This window comes from Oncorhynchus nerka, linkage group LG13 (assembly GCF_034236695.1).
Source record: "Oncorhynchus nerka isolate Pitt River linkage group LG13, Oner_Uvic_2.0, whole genome shotgun sequence".
In the NCBI taxonomy this organism is placed as follows: Eukaryota; Metazoa; Chordata; class Actinopteri; order Salmoniformes; family Salmonidae; genus Oncorhynchus; species Oncorhynchus nerka.
Window position 1 is genome coordinate 80,436,052 of NC_088408.1, and position 14,789 is coordinate 80,450,840.

Genomic DNA, 14,789 nt, shown 5'->3' on the forward strand with positions numbered 1-14,789 from the left:
GCCAGCAGTCATAGACTGAATTGTATACGCCAGCAGTCATAGACTGAATTGTATACGCCAGCAGTCATAGACTGAATTGTATACGCCAGCAGTCATAGACTGAATTGTATACGCCAGCAGTCAGACTGAATTGTATACGCCAGCAGTCAGACTGAATTGTATACGCCAGCAGTCAGACTGAATTGTATACGCCAGCAGTCAGACTGAATTGTATAAACCAGCAGTCAGACTGAATTGTATACGCCAACAGTCAGATTGAATTGTATACGCCAGCAGTCAGACTGAATTGTATACACCAGCAGTCAGGCTGAATTGTATACACCAGCAGTCAGGCTGAATTGTATACACCAGCAGTCAGACTGAATTGTATACACCAGCAGTCAGACTGAATTGTATACACCAGCAGTCAGACTGAATTGTATACACCAGCAGTCAGACTGAATTGTATACACCAGCAGTCAGACTGAATTGTATACACCAGCAGTCAGACTGAATTGTATACACCAGCAGTCAGACTGAATTGTATACACCAGCAGTCAGACTGAATTGTATACACCAGCAGGCAGACTGAATTGTATACGCCAACAGTCAGACTGAATTGTATACGCCAGCAGTCATAGACTGAATTGTATACGCCAGCAGTCATAGACTGAATTGTATACGCCAGCAGTCATAGACTGAATTGTATACGCCAGCAGTCAGACTGAATTGTATACGCCAGCAGTCATAGACTGAATTGTATACACCAGCAGTCATAGACTGAATTGTATACACCAGCAGTCATAGACTGAATTGTATACACCAGCAGTCATAGACTGAATTGTATACACCAGCAGTCATAGACTGAATTGTATACACCAGCAGTCATATACTGAATTGTATACACCAGCAGTCATAGACTGAATTGTATACACCAGCAGTCATAGACTGAATTGTATACACCAGCAGTCATAGACTGAATTGTATAAACCAGCAGTCATAGACTGAATTGTATACACCAGCAGTCATAGACTGAATTGTATACACCAGCAGTCATAGACTGAATTGTATACACCAGCAGTCATAGACTGAATTGTATACACCAGCAGTCATAGACTGAATTGTATACACCAGCAGTCATAGACTGAATTGTATACACCAGCAGTCATAGACTGAATTGTATACACCAGCAGTCATAGACTGAATTGTATACACCAGCAGTCAGACTGAATTGTATACACCAGCAGTCAGACTGAATTGTATACGCCAGCAGTCAGACTGAATTGTATACGCCAGCAGTCAGACTGAATTGTATAAACCAGCAGTCAGACTGAATTGTATACGCCAACAGTCAGATTGAATTGTATACGCCAGCAGTCAGGCTGAATTGTATACGCCAACAGTCAGGCTGAATTGTATACACCAGCAGTCAGACTGAATTGTATACACCAGCAGTCAGACTGAATTGTATACACCAACAGTCAGACTGAATTGTATACACCAACAGTCAGACTGAATTGTATACACCAGCAGTCAGACTGAATTGTATACACCAGCAGTCATAGACTGAATTGTATACACCAGCAGTCATAGACTGAATTGTATACACCAGCAGTCATAGACTGAATTGTATACACCAACAGTCAGACTGAATTGTATACACCAGCAGTCAGACTGAATTGTATACACCTGCAGTCATAGACTGAATTGTATATACCAGCAGTCATAGACTGAATTGTATACACCAACAGTCAGACTGAATTGTATACACCAGCAGTCATAGACTGAATTGTATACACCAGCAGTCATAGACTGAATTGTATACACCAGCAGTCATAGACTGAATTGTATACACCAGCAGTCATAGACTGAATTGTATACACCAGCAGTCAGACTGAATTGTATACACCAACAGTCAGGCTGAATTGTATACACCAACAGTCAGGCTGAATTGTATACACCAGCAGTCAGACTGAATTGTATACACCAGCAGTCAGACTGAATTGTATACACCAGCAGTCAGACTGAATTGTATACGCCAGCAGTCAGACTGAATTGTATACGCCAGCAGTCAGGCTGAATTGTATACGCCAGCAGTCAGGCTGAATTGTATACACCAGCAGTCAGACTGAATTGTATACACCAGCAGTCAGACTGAATTGTATACACCAGCTACACCAGCAGTCAGACTGAATTGTATACACCAGCAGTCAGACTGAATTGTATACACCAGCAGTCAGACTGAATTGTATACACCAGCAGGCAGACTGAATTGTATACACCAACAGTCAGACTGAATTGTATACACCAGCAGTCAGACTGAATTGTATACACCAACAGTCAGACTGAATTGTATACGCCAGCAGTCATAGACTGAATTGTATACGCCAGCAGTCATAGACTGAATTGTATATACCAGCAGTCATAGACTGAATTGTATACACCAACAGTCAGACTGAATTGTATACACCAGCAGTCATAGACTGAATTGTATACACCAACAGTCAGACTGAATTGTATACACCAGCAGTCATAGACTGAATTGTATACACCAGCAGTCAGACTGAATTGTATACACCAACAGTCCTAGGCTGAATTGTATACACCAACAGTCCTAGGCTGAATTGTATACACCAGCAGTCATAGACTGAATTGTATACACCAGCAGTCAGACTGAATTGTATACACCAACAGTCAGACTGAATTGTATACACCAGCAGTCAGACTGAATTGTATACACCAGCAGTCAGACTGAATTGTATACACCAGCAGTCAGACTGAATTGTATACACCAGCAGTCAGACTGAATTGTATACACCAGCAGTCAGACTGAATTGTATACACCAACAGTCAGACTGAATTGTATACGCCAGCAGTCATAGACTGAATTGTATACGCCAGCAGTCATAGACTGAATTGTATACGCCAGCAGTCATAGACTGAATTGTATACGCCAGCAGTCATAGACTGAATTGTATACGCCAGCAGTCATAGACTGAATTGTATACGCCAGCAGTCAGACTGAATTGTATACGCCAGCAGTCAGACTGAATTGTATACGCCAGCAGTCAGACTGAATTGTATACGCCAGCAGTCAGACTGAATTGTATAAACCAGCAGTCAGACTGAATTGTATACGCCAACAGTCAGATTGAATTGTATACGCCAGCAGTCAGACTGAATTGTATACACCAGCAGTCAGGCTGAATTGTATACACCAGCAGTCAGGCTGAATTGTATACACCAGCAGTCAGACTGAATTGTATACACCAGCAGTCAGACTGAATTGTATACACCAGCAGTCAGACTGAATTGTATACACCAGCAGTCAGACTGAATTGTATACACCAGCAGTCAGACTGAATTGTATACACCAGCAGTCAGACTGAATTGTATACACCAGCAGTCAGACTGAATTGTATACGCCAGCAGGCAGACTGAATTGTATACGCCAACAGTCAGACTGAATTGTATACGCCAGCAGTCATAGACTGAATTGTATACGCCAGCAGTCATAGACTGAATTGTATACGCCAGCAGTCATAGACTGAATTGTATACGCCAGCAGTCAGACTGAATTGTATACACCAGCAGTCATAGACTGAATTGTATACACCAGCAGTCATAGACTGAATTGTATACACCAGCAGTCATAGACTGAATTGTATACACCAGCAGTCATAGACTGAATTGTATACACCAGCAGTCATAGACTGAATTGTATACACCAGCAGTCATATACTGAATTGTATACACCAGCAGTCATAGACTGAATTGTATACACCAGCAGTCATAGACTGAATTGTATACACCAGCAGTCATAGACTGAATTGTATAAACCAGCAGTCATAGACTGAATTGTATACACCAGCAGTCATAGACTGAATTGTATACACCAGCAGTCATAGACTGAATTGTATACACCAGCAGTCATAGACTGAATTGTATACACCAGCAGTCATAGACTGAATTGTATACACCAGCAGTCATAGACTGAATTGTATACACCAGCAGTCATAGACTGAATTGTATACACCAGCAGTCATAGACTGAATTGTATACACCAGCAGTCAGACTGAATTGTATACACCAGCAGTCAGACTGAATTGTATACGCCAGCAGTCAGACTGAATTGTATACGCCAGCAGTCAGACTGAATTGTATAAACCAGCAGTCAGACTGAATTGTATACGCCAACAGTCAGATTGAATTGTATACGCCAGCAGTCAGGCTGAATTGTATACGCCAACAGTCAGGCTGAATTGTATACACCAGCAGTCAGACTGAATTGTATACACCAGCAGTCAGACTGAATTGTATACACCAACAGTCAGACTGAATTGTATACACCAACAGTCAGACTGAATTGTATACACCAGCAGTCAGACTGAATTGTATACACCAGCAGTCATAGACTGAATTGTATACACCAGCAGTCATAGACTGAATTGTATACACCAGCAGTCATAGACTGAATTGTATACACCAGCAGTCAGACTGAATTGTATACACCTGCAGTCATAGACTGAATTGTATATACCAGCAGTCATAGACTGAATTGTATACACCAACAGTCAGACTGAATTGTATACACCAGCAGTCATAGACTGAATTGTATACACCAGCAGTCATAGACTGAATTGTATACACCAGCAGTCATAGACTGAATTGTATACACCAGCAGTCATAGACTGAATTGTATACACCAGCAGTCAGACTGAATTGTATACACCAACAGTCAGGCTGAATTGTATACACCAACAGTCAGGCTGAATTGTATACACCAGCAGTCAGACTGAATTGTATACACCAGCAGTCAGACTGAATTGTATACACCAGCAGTCAGACTGAATTGTATACGCCAGCAGTCAGACTGAATTGTATACGCCAGCAGTCAGGCTGAATTGTATACGCCAGCAGTCAGGCTGAATTGTATACACCAGCAGTCAGACTGAATTGTATACACCAGCAGTCAGACTGAATTGTATACACCAGCTACACCAGCAGTCAGACTGAATTGTATACACCAGCAGTCAGACTGAATTGTATACACCAGCAGTAAGACTGAATTGTATACACCAGCAGGCAGACTGAATTGTATACACCAACAGTCAGACTGAATTGTATACACCAGCAGTCAGACTGAATTGTATACACCAACAGTCAGACTGAATTGTATACGCCAGCAGTCATAGACTGAATTGTATACGCCAGCAGTCATAGACTGAATTGTATACGCCAGCAGTCATAGACTGAATTGTATACGCCAGCAGTCAGACTGAATTGTATAAGCCAGCAGTCAGACTGAATTGTATACACCAGCAGTCATAGACTGAATTGTATACACCAGCAGTCATAGACTGAATTGTATACACCAGCAGTCATAGACTGAATTGTATACACCAGCAGTCATAGACTGAATTGTATACACCAGCAGTCATAGACTGAATTGTATACACCAGCAGTCATAGACTGAATTGTATACACCAGCAGTCAGACTGAATTGTATACACCAGCAGTCATAGACTGAATTGTATACACCAGCAGTCATAGACTGAATTGTATACACCAGCAGTCATAGACTGAATTGTATACACCAGCAGTCATAGACTGAATTGTATACACCAGCAGTCATAGACTGAATTGTATACACCAGCAGTCATAGACTGAATTGTATACACCAGCAGTCATAGACTGAATTGTATACACCAGCAGTCATAGACTGAATTGTATACACCAGCAGTCAGACTGAATTGTATACACCAGCAGTCAGACTGAATTGTATACACCTGCAGTCATAGACTGAATTGTATACACCTGCAGTCAGACTGAATTGTATACGCCAGCAGTCAGACTGAATTGTATACGCCAGCAGTCAGACTGAATTGTATACGCCAGCAGTCAGACTGAATTGTATACCTCAGCAGTCAGACTGAATTGTATAAACCAGCAGTCAGACTGAATTGTATACGCCAACAGTCAGATTGAATTGTATACGCCAACAGTCAGATTGAATTGTATACGCCAGCAGTCAGGCTGAATTGTATACGCCAACAGTCAGACTGAATTGTATACGCCAGCAGTCATAGACTGAATTGTATACGCCAGCAGTCAGACTGAATTGTATACGCCAGCAGTCAGACTGAATTGTATACGCCAGCAGTCAGACTGAATTGTATACGCCAGCAGTCAGACTGAATTGTATACGCCAGCAGTCAGACTGAATTGTATACGCCAGCAGTCAGACTGAATTGTATACGCCAGCAGTCAGGCTGAATTGTATACGCCAGCAGTCAGGCTGAATTGGATACGCCAGCAGTCAGGCTGAATTGGATACGCCAGCAGTCAGGCTGAATTGGATACGCCAGCAGTCAGGCTGAATTGGATACGCCAGCAGTCAGGCTGAATTGGATACGCCAGCAGTCAGGCTGAATTGGATACACCAACAGTCATAGGCTGAATTGGATACACCAACAGTCATAGGCTGAATTGGATACACCAACAGTCATAGGCTGAATTGGATACACCAACAGTCATAGGCTGAATTTTATACACCAACAGTCATAGACTGAATTGTGTACACCAATGTCAATTGAGCTTGGATAGTCTACCGATTATAACATTGATCTTGTTCTCACCCCTCCCCCTTCCCTTCCAGGCTACCTGCTGTCCAAGCAGGAGGGCCAGCCCGGCTCCCCAGAGAAGCCCCTGTCAGACCTGGGTCGTCTGTCATACATGGCCTACTGGCGCAGCGTGGTGCTGGAGTGTCTCCATGAGGTCCGCGACCGCCAGCTCACCATCCGACGCCTCAGCAAGATCACTGGCATCTGCCCCCAGGATATCACTGCCACGCTGCACCACCTCAACATGCTGGAGCAGAGAGGGGAGCGGTGAGAAACTCTCTCACACACTCAGAGGCATAATCATGATGACACAAATTCAACGATGCAGAAATTAGCAACAACCTGCTAAACTACAAGCCCATTGAAAGCTGGCGTGACGATTCTACAGCATAGAACGCGTCTGTTTGGCAGCTGTCATTTGTTCAGAGTAGTTCTTCCCTTCCTGTAGAGTTAACCAAACTGTCTCTGTCCCCCTGTAGGCTAGTCCTGGTGCGTAAGGAGAAGCTGGTGTCCAGCCACATGGCTTGTCTCACCGCCAGGCCCCGGCTGCTAGAGGTGGACCCAGACTGTCTCCGCTGGACCCCCGTCATCGTCACCAACACTGTGGTTTCAGAGGGCGAAGAGGAGGAGGAGGAGGAGGAAGGAGAGGATACCTGCAAGGAGGTGCATAAAATAATACTTCAGTATATTTTTTTATTTCAAATGAATGACATTACAACAATGACTTGAATGGATTAGAGGTAAATTTAGTTAATATTTTACAGATCAAGCCTAGCCACAAAGTGTCTCCACTCCCCTGGCTCGTCCGAGGAGAAGAGGAAGAGGAGGAGGAGGAGATGATAAAGTGCTTCCCGGGGTTCCCCACCAGCCAAAGCTCTCCGGCCTCCTCCCCAGTCCGCTGTCCCCCGCCCGTCCCCGACCACCGGTCCCCTCCCCCCGCCAACGGAGAGCGCAGGGGCAGGGGCCGCCCACCCAAGAACTGGCCCTGGGGCAAGGTGAAGGATGGGCCGCGGACTGAGAGGAGGCCGGGACCGGGACGACCTCCAAAGATACGGTTGGAGGTGCAGGATTTCGATGAGGAGGAGGACAGGGCTGAGGGCACTAAAATCAGCTCCACCTCTGGCAGCAGCCCACCCTCCCTGTTCTCTTTAGACAGACAGCTGGCTGATTCTACAGGTACCTTCAGGCCCCTAGAGATGCTTGGCAGGCACCCTGCTGTCCCTCCCCCACGCAGCAGAGGGCGCCCTCCCGGGAAGAAGAGGTGCCCCAAGCGCAGGCTGAGTGAGGGTCCCGGAGAAACCTTGCCCCAGCTGCCCCTGGTGCCCAGGCTCAGCGACCCGCCTCCAGTCAGACGGAGCTGCTTCAGTGAAAGCAGCGAGGAAGAGGAGGAGGAGGATGAAGATGATGATGACGACGAGGAGAGGGGGACTCACTCCCCACCCATCCTCACAAAGCCCACCCTGGGGCTCAAGTGCAAGGTGAATGGAAAGAATAAAGTTCTTCTTGATACAGGTCACTTGAAATGATGAGATAGTAGGAACCTCTAAAGAAACATTTGCAAGATTATTTGTTACTACTTACTGCTTGTTTGCAAAAAAATGTCTATTATATTTCAATAGCTGTTCCCATGTCTCCACAGAAGCCGTTGAGGAAGAGGCGCATGCGTCAGCGCAGCCACAGCCACGCGCACAGCAGTGTGGTGACAGAGACAATCTCTGAAACCACCGAGGTGCTGGACGAGCCCTTCGTAGACTCTGACTCTGAGAGGCCCATGCCCCGGCTGGAGGAGGAGAGCCCCCTGGGACACCCCCTGAGGTGTTACCCCCCGGCCCGCTCCGCCCTACGACACACAGAGACACCGCCCAAGAGAGCCCAACGAGCCAACCTCACAGAGTCAGAGGAGGATGGTGAGGCCATAGGAGTCCTTAGAGCTAACAGAGCAGTTATTTATATACCACGGTGTTGGTGTATAGTACATGTTGGAGCAGAGCTGTATGTTAGCTAGGCATTGATATACAGTACTTGCTTGAGTAGATATGCATGTGTAACAATGGATTTCTCTCCCATTCTCTGTTCTTGTACAGAACCCACTCCTGTTCTGAAGCCAGCGTCCTTCCTACGGAACCCAGAGCCCACGGTCTCAGCAGAGACCCCGGTGGCCAACCCAGAGACCCCCGTCAAGAAGAAGAAAGGCTGGCCCAAGGGCAAGCCCCGTAAGCCCCGTAAGCCCCTGCACTGGAAGAAACGGCCGGGCAGCCCCCCTGGCAGTGGGGCAAAGCCGAATGCAGGGGACACTAGCCTGACCAACTCAGGGGACCCTCCACCCCCCAAGATCAAGATGAAGCCGGGCCGCAAGCCCCAGAGCTGGTACCTACAGCGGGCCCAGGAGGAGGCAGAGAGGCAGGAGGCAGAGAGACAGAGGCTGAGTCTGGGAGGGTTGCAGCAGCTAGACAAGCCCCTCCAGCAGCTAGAGGACCGAGCATGCAAGAGGGCCTCCAGAGCCACAGCTACCGACAACGACAAACACAAAGACTCTGATGAAGAGGATGACTACCTCCCCAAGCCCGTGGAGCAGAGAATCCCCAAGAGGCGGGGGAGACCACCCAAAAACCCTGCCCTGCGACAACAACCAGTCCCAAAGCAGCCCACTGTCTCAGAGCCAGAAGAGGAGGAGGAGACAGCGAGGGGCTGGGTAGAGGACAAGCTCAGCCATCCACCGTCCCGTTCCCTGCTCTCTCCGTCCTCTACCGGAGGCCCCAGGGCTCCCCAGCCCAGTAGACCAGACATGGACAGAGTCATGGCCGACAGGGATGAGGAAGATGAGGAGAGGGAGGATGAAGAGTGTGCCACCCTGGGCACCAGCAGCAGAAGGACTGCGGCCACGCCGGGCTCAGGCAGCAGACGCAGTGACGACCACGATGCAGACGATGAAGGAGACGGACACCTGGAGGACAAGAGCAACAGCAAAAAGCGGAAGAGCCAGGACTCTGAGGAGGAAGAGGATGAAGACGATGAGGAAGAACCTACCTCCCCTGCCTGCTCTCCTCCCGTCAAAGAAGAACCCCAGGGCGGGGAAGGTTTTTTAGACATGCAGGGCAGTGTGCAGGCCAGAGACTCCTACGTCAGCAAGCAGGAGGAGGACGAAGAGGAGGACGAAGAGGCGGAGGAGCTGCAGGAGGTGAAGTGCCGGCCTCTGGACACGGCACAGGACGAGAGAAGGCGGCGGGAGGCAGAGGAGTCAGCAGCAGCGGCCGCGGCGGTGGAAACGGTGACGGCCATCTCAGTCCCCTCTGAGCCCCTGGAGCTGCAGCTGCTGCACCCTGAGGACAAGACTGTCACGCTGCTGATGGAGCCCCAGCACCCTCACCAGCACCCCGACTCCTTCAAGGAGGAGCTGAGCCACCACCACGGGTCCCACCATGGTCAGCACCACCACAGCAACGAGCTGGACCTGGAGACGGTGCAGGCGGTCCAGTCTCTGACCCAGGGAGAGGCCCAGGACGAGGAGCCAGAGAGCCACGGGGTCTCCCACGGAGCCTACCAGGACTGTGAAGAGACGCTGGCCGCCTGCCGCACCCTACAGAGCTACAGCCATGCCGGGGAGGCCGAGGAGGAGACTACCCACCTTGCCCTGGTGGAGGAGTGTGGAACCTCCCAGCACAGCAGCCCCCTTCCCCACACTAACCCCCCCATGCCCCCCTTACCCAGCCAGTCAGTCCGCACCATCAACAGCCCAGCAGGCATGATGGAATCTGGGCTGGGGCAGCAAAGAGGGGGCACACCAGGCCCTACTGGGGGAACAGGGGCAACGGGAGGAGGGTACACCCAGATCACTCCTGAGCACCCCAGTTCCTTGTCGGGCCCATCCCAGCAGAACATGGAGACCAGTCCCATGATGGACGTTCCGTCGGTGTCTGACCACTCCCAGCAGGTGGTGGACAGTGGCTTCAGCGACCTGGGCAGCATCGAGAGCACCACAGAGAACTACGACAATCCCAGCAGCTACGACTCCACCATGGGCGGCGGGGGCAACGGGGGAGGGAACAGCGGCAGTAACCATGCGGCGGTGGCTGTGGCTGCCTCTTCCTCGTCATCGACGGGCTCCTCTTCCTCCAGCTCGGTCACACCCTCCTCACAGGGCAGCAGCTGCTCCTTTGTCCCGGCGCCCTGTCTCACGTCTTCCAGCGGCGCAGTGACATCACAGCTCGCCATGGCCAGCTGCAGTCTCATCCAACAAACTGGACCAGGGCTCAATAATGGGCCGGGAGGCAACAATGGTGGCAACAACAGCGTGCCCCAGCCGCCACCCCGTCCCCATCTGCCAACACCCACCAAGGCATCAAGTCCCCTCAGAGCTGTGTGATTGAGAGGCTGCCCAGCGCCAGCCAGCAGTCCCAGAAAAAGGTGCAGCATCAGCCCCCTCAGCAGCAGCAGCAGCAGCAGGCTCCCCACCCCCCGCCCTCGGCCCCTCCAACCCCCCACCCGCCCCAGCAGCAGCAACCTCTGTCCCAGTGCAGTATGGGGAACGGCTTTGGCTCCACGCCTATGATCATGGAGATCCCTGAGAGTGCCGCCCAGGGAGGGGGCCGCAGCCTGTATGAGCGGATGGGCCAGGACTTTGGTGCAGGGGGTTACCCCCAGCCCTCGGCCACGTTCAGCCTGGCTAAGCTGCAGCAGCTCACCAACACCATCATGGACCCCCACGCCATGCCCTACTCTCACTCGGCCTCTGTCACATCTTACGCCACCAGTGTTTCTCTGTCTAACCCCGGGCTGGCCCAGCTCTCCCCCTCCCCACTCCCTCCCTTAGCCCAGAGCCAGGCCACCATGACCCCCCCTCCCCAACTGAGCTCTGGCTCCATGAACCTGGGCTCCCTGCAGCTGCAGTGCAACATGCCCTCCAGCAACATCGGCCTGCCTCCCCCGCCCCACACCCAGCGGCTGCAGGGCCAAATGGCCACGGTGAAGGGCCACATCTCCATCCGCTCCAAGGCCCAGCTGGCCCCCGCTCCCTCCCCGCACCAGCAGCAACTGTACGGACGCAGCTCTGGGGCCGTGGCCATGCAGGGCTCGCCCCGCACCCTGGCTGTGCAGCGTGGCATGATGCCCAACCTAATGCCCACGCCGGCTGGCTACAACACCATGAACATGAACCAGCTGAACGCCATGTCGGCAGGCTACCGCATGCCACAGCCCATGATGAACAGTGGTTACCATGGGAACCCCCCTTACATGAACCAGCCCACCCAGTACCCCATGCAGATGCAGATGGGCATGATGGGGGGACAGGGGTACCCACAGCAGCCTATGCAGCCCAATCACCACGGCAACATGATGTACACGGGCCCCACCCACCACAGCTACGCCGGCGTCCCCAAACAGTCGCCTTACATGAGCAGATGAGCAGAGCACCGAAGAACAACACCGCAGCTCTAGAGACGGAGATGGGAGGAACACTCTCCAACCTGACCTGACACTCGCTGATGGAGGGAGGGACTCTGCCTCTCTTTACTGAATGACTTACTGTTGTATCCACCCTCTCCAAAGCCCGAGCGAGCGCAAAGAGAGGGAGGACTATGTTTTTCTGTTTTGTATGTTGTCATTTTGTTCCATTCAGTTGGACACATTTCCCCCCCAAGCTGGCTGTGTAGGGAGTGAGCTGGCAGAGCTGGGGTGATACATCACGGCTAAATGGTCCCCTGGTACTGAATGGCAGACTGCTCTAGTCTAGTCAGACCTAAACGACATGCTCCTCTGGCACAGTTTCTACGCTAACAGAAGAGCTCCTCTCCACTGTTTACCTGGCAGAGAGTGGAGGAGGTGGAAGAGGAAGATGGACTTTGGAGGACCTTACATTGTCAAAACTGAGAAAGGAAAAAAAAGTGGTTAACTAAATATATGAAACCATGCACACAATCTTTTAATTGAAATAGGAAGCCTTACCTTTAAAAAAGAGACTATGATTATAATTGTAGATGGACTTGTTTTTTTAATTTTATTATTATTTTGAATACTTATTTTTATTTTGACAGCTGTTGAAAAGAACTTGTGTGCAGTCCAACCTGTCTATGCTTTGATCGTGGCATACTGGAATGGTGGTTCACCCTCTAGCTCCGACACGTTCTCACACACGGTGATCCGTGGCATTTGTCTCAGATATGAGTAGAAGTGGGGCCTCATTGGAGAACAACAGAGTAACAAGTGTGGAGGGTCTTCCAGGTAAGACGGTGTGTATCAGGGCAGAACAGAGGAATACAGTGATGGAGCAGAGACGAGGGGTCCATTAGCCTGTCCATAAATAAATAAACCAGTAGTAATCTCAGCATCACCCACAGGATGCTGTAGCTGTTTGTTCTGAAATGAGGTGTAAATGTTCTGGTACTTCCTGTTGATTCACAGCACAGTCCACCAGTCTCCCATTGCAGCATTCACACGTTTTTCATCACACTCCATAGAAGGCTATTAGGCCTTTTTACTCCATTGATGGTGTACATCTGTCAGCCCCATGCAGTTTACCTTCCATGGAATAAATAAATACACAGAGATTTGAGGTCAAACTCACTGCTTTAAGGAACATCCGCTGTTGGAAATCAGCTGAGCCGCTTCGTTAAGTGTTAGTGACAGGCATCCTCTCTGAAGGGTGTTTTCTGTTAACCAGTTAATCTGTGCACTCCCAGTGACTAGTAGAGATGTCTGAGCTCTATGGACGATCAGCATCTAGAGAGGTGGCCAATGCCAAATACTGTGCATTGTGTACGCCCACCACACACGCAAACATCTGGATGGTTACCGTGTTAGGATGGGGAGGGTGGGTTAAGAATTTACCCAGTTGTCTCAGTGTTCCAGTATTCAAAGTCAAAATGAGGATACTTTTCTTACAGACCTGACGTTTCATATATTATTTGTGTGTATTGTTTTTCGTTTGTTTGTTTTATTTTCTCTGAATTTTATCAGACTGGGCAGCTTTCTTTTATGACACAAGCTGACTCTTTTTGACTTTAGAACCTATTGTAGAGAATGTTTTTTCTATAATATAAAGAAATTCTGACGTTGATATTGGTACTGTCATTTTTTTCACTTCTGTTTCAGGAACAAAAACAATACATATTTTTTAGCTTGACTCTTGAGGTAATATTATAAAGAAATTCAAAAAAAAAAAAAAAAATACCACTCACTTTTAGTGAATTTAAGATGCCTTTAACCTCTCCATTCCACTCATCTCTAGAGTTTTCTATCTTTGTGTAGTATATTAATGCTATTTTAAAACAAAAGGAAAAAACAAATATCTAAAGGTCACTTAGCTGTTCTTTTTTTGGATTATTTGTGTGTGAATAGGACGACTTCTTTACATTTAAGAGGCATGTAAAAATGAGCTCAGTATATTTGTCTGTTTATATCGCTTCCCTTTTTGTATCCTTTGTAATTGTACATGGTGCATTGTAAGCTAAGAGAGAGCGCAAGATATAGAGAGGAATGGGGCTGGCTGGGTGCCTTGTGAAGGTTGATAGCGCCCGGCTGCCTGAATCTCTACTTAGTCCCTGTATGTATTTCCATTTATTAGTTTTTTCTTTCTTAGCAAGTACTTTCAAAGAACTCTGTACATTTTAACATAAAACAAAAATAAATTATGTTGAGCCATTTATGTTGTCATGGTATTTCTTGGCTCTATTGTTCTGACTCCTACCAATTCTAATAATTGCTCCTTGGCAATGATAATAGTTTCTTTATTTAGAAACGAATGTTGCTTGCTTACATTATTTGTGCCTCTTTGCAGATAAAAAGCCTGTAAATATTGCTATGCGAAGCGGGCTCATATAAGATACAGGCTCGTCGGTGACTGCAAAAAGTCAGACATTTCATTCAAAGGAACCCTATGAAGAAAATGTACCATCATCCCCATCAACAGCTTTCTACTTGTCAAGACACCTGCCACATCTTCAATACCTGCTACATCTTCAATATAAGCCAGAGTGAGCGATTTTATTATCCTATTTATCATTTACAGAATCACATAGGGAACTGTCAAAGGGTCAGATGATATACTGATTTAACAGTTGGCCTATTATCTCTATTGCACATATGTATCACATTAGTGGCCTATTATGTGTAACATATTCAAGTAGCCTTCGCTATTTTAAAATACAAAAATATAATACTATCCTGTCGTCGCAAACACCATGCTCTACC

At 48.3% G+C, this 14,789-nt stretch overlaps 1 protein-coding gene across 1 annotated transcript in view; it reads left to right on the plus strand.

Moving 5' to 3' along the window:
* The window catches only part of kat6a (K(lysine) acetyltransferase 6A), a 51,086-nt gene extending 36,844 nt beyond the window's left edge, over positions 1–14,242 (plus strand). Inside the window, 6 exon segments of the mRNA XM_029678466.2 lie at positions 6,638–6,869; positions 7,082–7,265; positions 7,367–8,080; positions 8,242–8,509; positions 8,687–10,933; positions 10,936–14,242. Of these exon segments, the coding sequence (XP_029534326.2) occupies positions 6,638–6,869; positions 7,082–7,265; positions 7,367–8,080; positions 8,242–8,509; positions 8,687–10,933; positions 10,936–12,005 (4,715 nt within the window). The 3' untranslated portion in view covers positions 12,006–14,242.
* Positions 14,243–14,789: the final 547 nt, after the last annotated feature.